Here is an 11851-nt window from a genome sequence, read left to right as displayed (position 1 = left end):
CCAAACATTTATAAGTAGTGGAGGATTTGTTTTCCTTGTAAACAGGCGCTGCTTCCAAAGGAACAAAGGGAAATGGTTGAGTTTGCCTTCAGGATTCTTGGCTTGCAGCTAGGGATAGACAATTTGGTCTATGTCTCTTGCTGCCATATTTGACTTTTTCGGTCTTAAGCTCCTTGCCCTCTGTTTTTCCCATCAAATTGCAAATGTTTGGGGTTGGGGTTCTGTTTTAACTTCTGCTTGAAAATTAATAACCCTTTTCATACACATAAACATTTGAATGTGCACAGCTTTCCCTAATAGAAAGAATTTGAGATCAGAGAACGGCATTGCAAAATTCAGGGCAATGTGGAAAACCAAAGGCTAATAGTTTTATTTGGTCCATGAATTAGTTTAGAAAGTATGAATAAGGTTGGTTTTTATTACAATGCAAGCCAGATAAATTCCATCCTTTCCTACTTGAAACTGTGTTTAACCAGCTTTGAATGGTGTCTTGGCCCCGTGTGAACTGCCATGATACCTTTGCATTTTGAAACAGAGGCAAGGCCTTGCATGTACATTATTATATCGATGCCCTTGGTGAATGGTGTGCAAGGTGTCTGGGTTGGATAAGAATGTCTCCCTTGTCCTTTTGCAGTAAATTTTTATCTTCTTGTGATTCACCTGGCTTTCACTGTTCTTTAAAAGCAAAGCTAATCTTAATGACATATTATGACACTTTCACAGGTTGGTTATCTGTTGGGTAAACAAAGGAAGTGTGGGCTTTATTCTTCTTCAAAAGAGTATGACTTGCACCTTTCTTGAATATGTACTTGATCTTATTGCAGAGAAAAAACATGCGTCTTTCAGCAGCTCTTTGCAGGTTTGAGGCCTTGAGCCCTTAGATATAAGGACAGCCCTGGAGTCATTGGAATTAGCAACACTTCAGTCTTAAATCAGACAAGAGAGTGGTGCTCAGTTCTCTCAGGTCCAGGTAACAGTTTACCTGGTGGGACACCCCCCCCCCCCCCACACACACCTTTTGCTATATATGTTGTGGGTAGCTAGCTTCTAAGGATCTTTTCAGTATTCACTGGTGATGCCTGACAAATGAAAGGTGATCTCTACAGCATGTTAGGTCTACACTTATGAAGATCTTTAACCAAGAACATTTCGTGAAAGGGCGGTTAAGATTGAAGGAGACCCAAAGATCTATTTCTTCCACAAGCCCTGCCCTGAATCAGGACTTGGAAAACATTGCTGCCCACCCTTGACAAAATAATTTCATTCTTGGACATAAGAAGAGCTTGCTGGATCAGACCAAACAGCATTCTGTCCCCACAATGGCTACCCACAAAACCAGAGCTTGGCATGGAAATAGCAGTGCCCTCTTGCTTGTGTTCCTCAGCAACTGATCTCAAGAAACTGTCTTGACTCTAATACTGGGGTCAGTTCATAGTTCTCATGGCTACTAGCCATTGCCAACTCTATTCATTATGGGATTGTGTGACCTCATTTTTTAAAGCTTCCAGATTGGCCACCAATTCAGTGTTTAACTGTGAGCGGTGTAAAGAGGTGCTTTTTACCATTTTGGTTCTCTCACTATTCACTGTTGGTTGGGTGAATGTGAGCTCCAGTATTTGGAAGAGGAAGAAAACCGCTCCCAAAACAATCTTTTCTACAGTCAAAGAATACGCTGTGCTTTTATGGAGCTTGATCGGATAATTTGTTATGCCATTAGAAGGCATCAAAGGCACTGGAACAATGTAGAAGGATGCCCTTGGATGAGTAGCAAAGGTAACACCAACCTAGAGGAGTTGACTGCTTTGACAGTATTCTCTCTGATGGCACCTCTGTCTTGTTCCATTTTGCAGACATGGGCACATAATATTAAAAGTGTGTGTGGGGGGACCTCCATAAAATACCAAACTTCAAAGAATGGACCATGATCATATAGGATCTTAATACGTGAAAACCAACCCAAAGAGCAGAGCCTCTGAAAGAAAGATTCTGGGACTTTGTGCAGAGAGAGGTAGTTCTGCTGCAAAGAGACTAACTAGATCATACTTTTTGTCTAGGTTTGTACCTCTCAGTTTTTCTGTATGAAAGCAAACCCGTGCCACTAAGATTTCCTCTGTATGTGTGTTTAACCACCGCTGTCATTTTTCAGAGGTCATTCCCTTCTGTTATTGGGTAATGATTGTCCCTGGTCCATGAAGCACTTTTGGTTGCACGTTTCATGCTTTTTTCTTCTCCTGTCCATTTAAAATGAATCTGTGAATCTATAAGAGCATTTCTTCAACACTACATTAGCAGCATATTGGGGTGTTGCAAACGAGATTGAAGACACACTGAGCTGTATTTTTTGTGTTTAAGTGGCTTGAGTGTCCCTAAGGAGAGCTTATGCTCAAGTCTCAATAGTGTGATTATAAATGACTTTATGCAGGAAACATTAATCACTGTTAAAATGGACAGCTTGTAGTAATTCAAACTTACATTGATTTTGTTTTCTGACTGAGTGTGGTGTGAGCTTTTGCTTGAATTGTATTTTACATTCAAGGGTGTTTTCTCTTTTGGGATTACTAAATGAGGGGTTTTTACTGATAAAAGACGGACACTAGGATTTTAAAATTGACATACTGCTAGGAGGAGCAAAATATGAGACACTCTGAGCTCCAAAAATGCTACTTTAAGATAGTTTGGGTACACCCAAATTTCTTTCTTTCCCTCGCCTCCTTTTTAACCATCCTTCCCTTCCAAAAACTAATCTTCAGATGCTTCTGAGACTTCCTTCAGTTTCACATATGATTCCTTCTGTATTCTGGAGAATGTTCAAAGCCTCTTTCACTTTATACAAAGAGTCACATAGTTATTTGGATCTGGATCCATGTACTGTATATATAATGTACTCTGTTTTTGTGCATTTGGGGGGGGATATTTCATTTTTGTATGCAAAGTTTCAGTGCTAACACATAGGAAGTAGGTTTCTTGAAAACAACAACAGCAATAACAACCGAGACACAATTAGATTGTCGTGTAATTGGTCTTCGCAATTTGGTTTGGCAAAGTTAACTAAAAGTTCTTCTTGTATTTGATTTTCTAGGTGGCGATAAAAATCATTGACAAATCTCAGCTAGACTCTGTGAACCTGGAGAAAATTTATCGTGAAGTGCAGATAATGAAAATGCTGGACCATCCACACATTATCAAGCTTTATCAGGTGTGTAGCCATCCCGGCTGTCAAGTCTAAACATTAAGAACTTTTAGGACCTGAGCTTCTCGCCCAATAAAATCATATATTGTATGATCTGTTGAACTTGATAAATCTCATTGACTTAAACAGGCACAGAGCAGTAGAGATCTGACAGTTTGCTCAGTCAGGGCAAGACTTATTAATGGGAGCAGACTTTTTTAATGAAAAAGGGGGCAAAAGGGTAAAACTGCTTTTCCCATCCATGAACCTAAGGGCCCAGATGTACTACAAATATAAACTTGTATGGTATTTCAGTATCAGTGCTTCAGCCACAGTATTTGTGAATGTGTGTTTTGTCGAATTCTGAGAACTCTTTTGTCGACTGCCCTGGTTCCAGCAGAGATACGCAGGCCCCGTAGCTTCCTTTATAAAAAGCCACAATAGGTAGATCGGTTTGAAGCTGTTTAAATGGGTCATGTAGGCATGACCTTAATCTCTATTGTTCTTCATTATACACTTAGCCAGGTAGGCAGACAGATATAAGAAAACATACACTGAGAAGAGCTGCATTTTAGCATCTGTTGTCCTAGGGGTGTTCGTAAGTGCTGTCCTGAGGCCACATTCCCCCCATTACAGTTTTTGTATCTGATGGCATATTTTTGTGAGTGTAACATATGTGGAAATTTGTCCAAAGAATTTGATTTCACAAGAGATGTTTGAAATGTGGAGCAGAAACTAGAACAGAAGCGGAAAGATTTTGCAGCTTCGTTTGGCATGTATGTGATGCTTTGTTTGAGTTTGTTTTTGTTGTTGTTGTTGTGCTCCTTTATGTTGTTCCCAAATCATAGCAAGCCTAAGGCAAAGTTATCACAAGATTTTTTCAGTAGAGGGGTTTGCCTTTGCCTTGGTTTGAGGTTGAGAGAATGTGATATGCCTAAGGTCACCAAGTGGATTTTCATGACCAAACAGGGATTTGAACCCTCATCTCCGGAGTCATAGCCTAACACTCAAACCAATGCACCAGGCTGGCTTTCACAACAAGGTGGAGAAACTTTGAACTTCACAGATGTTTGAGCCTACAGCTCAGTCAACCACAGTCAATGTGGCCAATGGCAAGAGATTGTGAAAGTTGTAGTGCAAAGCTACTGAGATCTCAAGATTGCCCATCCCTGTTTAGAATAGGTTCAAAATAAAATGTACAGGCTGAAAATGCAGATGAAGGACACAGAAGTTCAGAAATGTTTTCTGTGTAGCAGTCAATGACATTTACCAAATTTAATCAAAAGCACAACAGTGTTAAGTAAGATGCCAATGAATTATGTTCACTGTAAATTTAAAGCATGGATGCCGGTTCAGATCCGCTATTGTTTAGCTTCTCAGTGACATTAAAAGATTGCTTCCATTAAGGGTCAAGCCTCGAGCAGAATAGTAAGCTTTCTGCTATTTAGAGAGAGAGAAAAACCTGATTTAATGAAGTCTGTCTTGTTAGCTTTAATTTTATTATTAAGAATATTCTAGGAGTTCAGTCTTATTAAATCATGTCTTAATTGTGACTGAATCCCATAAATCAAGTGGGTAGTTCTGATAGAAAGGTGCAAACACTGCTTTTCTAAAGTGCAGTAAAGGGGAGAGTTTTTCATGGAGTAAAAATAATAAAGTAATTGAATTTCTTGCTCTGGAATAGGGGCGTTCTGACACATTTCCACAAAAGACTCACCTTTTACATCTTTAAGTGTGGTACTTTGCCATACAGAAGTCAGGCAGCTGTTACAATCCAGAACATACATACAGTTCAAGCACTTATCGGGCATATTACATTCCTCTCTATACTGACTTAATCTGATGATTCTATATTTTAAAGAAAGGTAAAGGAGAAGGACAATTTATTAGGATCAAGGTCAATGTGAGTTTCATATACTTCATAGATACTATGCTGCTGAACAACCTAGAAGTAAACCAGTAACTGGATTGTGGTCACAACGTTCCTCTTCTGCCCCCCAACTCCAAGGAATTCTCCACCAGAAGAGGAGATAGGGAGCATATTGTTCCTCTCCATCAACAGTAGATAGATCATGGAGTGTCTGTACCTAGCATTGGCCAGGGAACTTCCCCCCAAACTTCCTATGGATAACAGTATCTCAAGGGCTTGACACTTGGAGGTTGGGCACTGCTGAACAACCAAGGACATCTGTCATGTGAGGGTCTTAGGGAATTTAGGGGAGTGAATTTACTAGTTCTCCTTTATCAAAATGTTTAGTCAAATTGGTTTTTCCAGACAGAAGCTGAACTTCTCCAGAAAAAGGACCTAAGTTATACTGTGATGCTGATACTCGATGGCTGCATGCTCCCAGTTCAACATCCTTTGTATCTCTGCCTCCAAGATTTAGGGTGTACTTTGGACATATCATGAGAAGACATGATTTACTAGAAAAGACAATAATGCTTGCTAACTTAGAAGGCAGTAGGAAAGAGGAAGACTGCATCACAGTTGGGTAGATTCATTCAAAGAAGCCATAGCTCTGAAATTGCAAGACATGACCAGACATATTTATAACAGGATGACTTGGAGATCTATTGTTTATATGGTTGCCATAAGTTGAAGTTGACTTGAAGGCAATCAACAACAACATTGCATTGAGCCCATTCAGCTTTCCACAGTATTTGTTCATGCAGTCTTTTTAGATTGCAGTACTAAGATCCCAGACATTATCTGTTCTCATACTTTCAGTGCTGGGGAAAAAACAGTTAGTTAGGTGTGCAGACTCAGAGCCTTTAGCATTAATTTGGCAATTATTCTTGGGAAAGTTCAACTTCCTCCTAAAGATCTTCACTGCCAGGAAAACAAAAGCAGGCTTTAGTTTAGAGAAGCACTCAGTCATGCCTTTGAATTTGAACCCAAGAAGTAAACTGGTGACGAAGCTTTTGATGTCCACCTGTGGTGTGTTTTGGAACAATGCAGAAAAAGAAATTTCTAGGAATTGGTTGTTTTTTCTCTTTCTGCCCAGCTAATCTAATGTGTAACTTCGTTTTCCACAGGTGATGGAGACCAAAAGCATGCTGTACCTTGTGACAGAATATGCCAAAAATGGAGAAATATTTGGTAAGCCATCTCCCATTAAAAATAGCTTGCTAGCTTATTTCAGCGACTCCAAGCTCTGACTTATTGGGGGATTGTTTTCATTGTAAAAACAGATTCATATCTCCTTCATCCTGCACCCAGTGTTTCCTTTTGGCTTAAAGGAATATCTAATGCAATTTTTTTATTGTAGCTGAACTGTCCTTTTAAATGATGTTTTTCTGTCACACTAATTCGTGAGCAGTGCTTTAGTTTTGTCAAGTGTTTTAGTATATAGCTTTGCTTTTAACTGTTTAGTTTGTACATTTATTTTGCCTTCCTTCTGTTGTGAAATTCCAAGCAGTGTCACTCAGGCTTTTAGGTGGTCAGCCAGGCTCAATCTGTTTAACTGTGGCTGTCCCATGTGCCATCCCTCTATATCCTGAGACAAATAGTAGGGTGTATCTTAAGTGTAAAATACCATCTATAATAGTATAATCCTCTTTGAGGCAAAGGTTCTTAAAATATTAGCGTAAATCAAATAAGGAGTCTAGTTTTCTTGTCTTTCCTTTTTTATTTTTTATGTAGTGTTCTTTCAGTGCAAAGTTCTTACAATTTAGTTTGGTTAGGGAAGGGAAAGAAGCGAATGCACAAGTTGACCCATTCTTAAGTTTTGGGGCATAGTGATAATTTTTTTGTGTGTGAGAGCAGGTAAATCATTGGGAAGGATAATTTGGCTACAACCCAGTAGGGTTGTTATCCTCATCCCCCTTTGCATTTGCTCAAGTAGGTAAGAGGATGGTGGACAACCAGGTGAGGGAATTGAGGTCTCATTGCTGCTCTTCAGTGGTAGCTTGGCAACCCTTATCAACAGTAGAAATTTTGGAAAGAAATGTTGTACTCTGAGTATTGCCTGTTTCAAATATTTATAATATCACTTTACAGTAACATATTCTTAGTCATTTATGTAATAAAATAAGCCAACTTAAAATACTGTATGTGCAAACAATTTAATTCTAAAGTTTTCACTGCCTTTACATCTGCACCCTTCCTTAAATCTTACAGGCCTCTTCTGACAACTCCCAACTTTCAAATTCAAATTGGTAGTTGCCACTCTCCTCTTCTCCATTCTCCAACTAAGGCAAATCTCTCTCCCTGGCAGTAAATTCTCAAGAGAAAGGTGGTTTGTGGGGGAGTGTTCCAGGTAGGATGCTGCAGCTTGTAGGAATACAGAGCACCATACTGAGTGCCACCATCTCTGGATCATCCTTCCGAAAGAAAGGATAAATGGGAAGAGAGTAGCCAGGAGGACTTTCTTGCTTGAAGGTATCTTGAGACCCTTTAGGTACACATTGCCTTCATTATCCAACCTCTGCCACCCGTACAGCTGTGGACCAGGGAGGATTTGGACATTTGTGGGTTTGGCCCTAGTTGATCAAGGTTGGTGGATGTTGCTCAGGCTGTCAGATTTAGGGGATCAGCGTTGGGTGATTTATTGTTTTCCAGTGTGCTAGGGACAGGCACTGAATTTGTGCCCATTGGGTATAGTTGTCTCTTTCCTGGAAACTTGCCAGTGGCTCATTGACCAGCTTCAATCCAGGGATGACCACTTTGAATATAACTGGAAGAGCTGCGTATACCACCCTGAGATACTTGGAGGAAGACTAAAAACTTACTTGGGAGAAGAAGAACTAGCGCTCTTCCTGAAAAATGGGACTGTGCTATTTTCCTCTATTGGCTTCTGTGAGAATGTGCTTGTCAGATTAGGCCAATTTTCATATAGCATAAAGTAGGGGAACGCCAGCTATTTGTGTCACTTCCTTAGCAGCAGGGTGGACTCTGCTGTATTTTGTCTTTGCCATTCTTGAGGGTGTGGTGCTTCCATGGCATTCAGCTCTTTAGTATCTTCTTGTAGCTAAATCATACTGTGTTGTCCTATCTTTACTTTTAATCTCTCACCGACTTTCAGATATTTCACAGGGGTAGTTTGGGAAAGACAATTCCTTGATGCTGGCTGGCTTGCTAAGAGACAGTCTGCTGTATAGTACTCCGTGCTTCCTGTGTCCTGAAGTGTGAAATTTGAGAAAACCCCTGTTGTTCCCTCTTGGATGCAATACATCTCTCTTCAGCATTCAGAGCAAAGTCTCTTGAGAGGAAATTCAGGAACGAAGGCCCTAACCTGCATGCAAGGACAAAGCCAATGTTCTTCTATTTAGTACCAGTTTATCTTTTTCTGCAGCAATTGTTTTTGGATTATATCCATGTAGTGTAGATGACGTTTCCTGTAATTCATTGGCAACTACACTTAATGAGACTAACTAGCAATAACTTTCTACATAGTACTCCATCTATATATTGCCAAGCGTAGCATGAATTTGTCTTAGCAGACCATATATTTATGCAAGTGGATGTGCAGAGTTCCAGATTAGGTTTTTGGCCAAAGATAAAGACTAAGTGCAGGGAGATAGTGCATGTAACATTTTTGAAAACTTACTTTGAACTTCAGAATCCTGTAGGTACTGTATGATGTTGTAGGAAATAATTTGAATTAATGTGTCTAGCTTATGAAGCAAGATTTAAAGAAGAGCCATGGTTGGGGATGTTACAACATTTGTGTATCGATGTAATTGGTTCAAAACCTACATGCATTTTTAAACAAAAAGACACACACTTATTCCCTTATTCATGGGTATTCTCTTCAAAGGCAAAGCTCACCCATAATATCATACTTATGAAGTTACTTTGGCCTGTTACAGACTGCCAAAATAAAGCTGCTTTGGGTCTCTTTGGAGGTATGCTGTTTAAATGATGCGTGCATACTAAGAATGCGGAAGCTGCACCAAAGCTACACTCCAGTGCTTAGGAATGGAGTGTGGCTTTGGCGCGACCTCCGGACTCTTAGGACCCATGCATCATTTAAACAGTATACCTCCAAAGAGACCTGAAGCAGCTTTATTTTGGCAGTCTGTAACAGGCCTTTGTGAGCTATCTGTGGTGCTGGAAGTTATTTTAGAACGTGTACGTTTCTGTCTTAGGAAACGCAGAATTCTAAATTAAATTAGTCAGTTGTTTTAATTGTTATAAGGGAAAGTACTGGATGTAACAGTGGTGACTTTAACAACTCCTGTGACTTTTCTCAAGAGTGTGTGTGTGTTTGTAATAGTTTTAGAACATACAGTTACATCACCCAGGAACAGAACACAATCTGCATTCATTCCTTAAATTTGGCTTCAGGTCTGGAACTGCTTGCTTGCTGATCTGTGTTAGATATTTAACGAAGGGCAAAGTGACACTGAAGCAGTAAGGAGATAATATTGTTAACTTGCCACTAATATAAATTGTAGGTACTTGGTGGTGGTTCAAGTTGTTGGGTGGAGGAGAGCCTGGTTTGATGGAAATGGAAGAGACGGTTGATTGCCAAGACAGGAGTCAAGTTCATTGGCATATGGCAGAAAGTCTTTTAGCAATTGGAGAAACGGAAGAGGTGGAGGGCAGGAGATGATGCCATCCTGTTTGTTGAATGCCTTAGCTTTTGAGTGAGACTAAACTTGCAGCAATTCTAAGAAGTCTCTTTGTGTTGTTTGCCCTTAGTTTGCTCTAGAAGCTTATCATTGAGCTGTACCTTGCAATGTCCTGGGTGTTGGTCAACTGGCTGCATGCAAGAATGTTTTATAAGAGCCAAAAAGCAAGGCTGCTGTTGATAACAAAAGTTGGCCAAGGAAATAAAATTGCATTTTGCAGGGGAAAAGCTTCTTCCTCTTTTTTTCTACCAAACATTTAATTGGTTTGTATTAAGGCTGACGTTCTTCGCCCAGCAGACTGTGAATCTGAACCCTGTTTTAGCCATGCCTTCAAGTACTCAGACCTCTTGCTGTGGCTCAGCTTTCTGGCACCATCTGGGTGTTGGTGCCATGTTTCTTGGTTCTGTGTCCATGCATACAGTCACCTCGATTGTCTTTTTACAGAGAGGCGGGGTAAAAATAAAGCTGCTATTATGATGATGATGATGATGATGATGATGATGATGATGCAAAGTGGGATTTTGACAGCATCTTCATTTGCTTATTCAAGGCATTGTTTTAATGACCTCCTTGTCCTCCAACTCTCTACATGAAATGTATAAAGTGATTTTTTGTTCTGCATGTTTACTGCTAATATTCAGTTACATGAGAATAAAAGGAATTTATCAGACCTTTCCATCAATAATCATTTACCTCTATTTGAAGCATAGTCCTCTGACATATAAATGCCCTCCTCTGCTAGGTATATCTCTTTGCTGAGCAAGTAATGATACACCATCATTTCTGAAGGTGAACTGACCACGTGAATAACTGGCATTGGTTTGGAACTTGATAAGTCAGTCCTAGAAATGAGTTGACCATGGAGGTGACTATGTATTTCTGAAGCAGCTGGTGAGGGAATGTCTTGGGTCTGGTTGTGTGGTTTCATCTGCCACTCCTGATGGAAATTAACCAGTACTTGTTTGTTATGGTCAGGATTTCTATGCAGGCCACCAGGAGCAAAACAGAAAACTTCATACCTCTTTTTTTTGTCTCATAAGCTTGCAGTATATCAAAATTTCATAGGGTATTTAGTCTGGATAATTTGTGTGCTGTTTTGGACTTCAGAATGTAATTCATTGTTGACAAGGGAGCATGTTGGTTTTGGCCAGAGCTCAAAGGAGAGATTTGCTTTTGCATGTGGTTTGCAGCTGGACTGTGCATGGAGGGAGCTTTTCCAAACACACACGCGTCCCTTTATCAGGTCATACTCTGATATGGATATTTCGTAGATCATGAGGGAAATGGTTGCCTTCTGTTTGCTTTAGACTACAGCTCCCACAATCCTTGACCAGGATTGAGTTGATTGACTGGGGCCAATAAGAGTTGTACTGTAGTCTGAAACATCTGGAGGCACTTCTTTCCTTACTCCTGTAACAGTTCTAGTTCCCTGAAAAGTTAGTTACAACCTCGAAACTGTCCCAACACATGATGTTGGGTCCATTCATGATAGTACTAACCACTTTATGAAATGAGGCATCTTTTAAGAAATGGAAAACATCTCTAGAAAAATACAATAACAAAAGTGTTCTGCATCGTTACATATCCTTCATTGTATGGTAGAGAATTTGTCCAGCTCTTTGCAGGAAAAAATTGCTTGGATTTATACTAATTTGGACACTGTATTTGACACAGGTCTAGAGGATATAACTCTGGTCCCTGCTTGTCCATTGATGATAGATACTTTGCCGTTTATGCAGCTTGGCCCTTCATATCCACATATTCTTTATCCAGGGATTTAGCCATCCACACTTTGAAAATATCCCCAAAAATGATATAAAGTCCAGAAAGCAAAACTTCATTTTGATATTTTATAAAAGAACATCATTTCACTGTACCACTGTATTGTGTTTTCAGTTGGCCTTCTTTTCTTGCTGATTTACATTTAAACTTAAATCAAGGCATAAAATATTTAAAGCTGCCATCCATATTATTATAACCAGGTTGAAAATGGGAGCCAGCATGCTGTTGCGGTTTGAGAACTCCATGCTCATCCATGGAAACCCATTGGATGACTTTGGGCAGTTCATATTCTCTCTCAGCCTCAGAGGAAAAGCAAAGCAAAAC

General features: G+C 39.8%; 1 protein-coding gene across 4 annotated transcripts in view; it reads left to right on the top strand.

Moving 5' to 3' along the window:
- SIK2 (salt inducible kinase 2) overlaps window positions 1-11851 on the top strand; it is a 71059-nt gene that overhangs the window by 8366 nt on the left and 50842 nt on the right. For all 4 annotated transcript variants that reach the window (XM_042475367.1, XM_042475365.1, XM_042475366.1 and 1 more), the window contains 2 exons: window positions 3080-3196; window positions 6206-6269. In XM_042475367.1, the coding sequence (XP_042331301.1) occupies window positions 3080-3196; window positions 6206-6269 (181 nt within the window). The remainder of the gene's footprint in view (window positions 1-3079; window positions 3197-6205; window positions 6270-11851) is intronic.

The sequence above is a fragment of the Sceloporus undulatus genome, chromosome 6 (genome assembly GCF_019175285.1).
Source record: "Sceloporus undulatus isolate JIND9_A2432 ecotype Alabama chromosome 6, SceUnd_v1.1, whole genome shotgun sequence".
NCBI lineage: Eukaryota > Metazoa > Chordata > Lepidosauria > Squamata > Phrynosomatidae > Sceloporus > Sceloporus undulatus.
The sequence above is the reverse complement of the archived record's forward strand: the minus strand, read 5'-3'. Positions and strand labels throughout refer to the sequence as shown.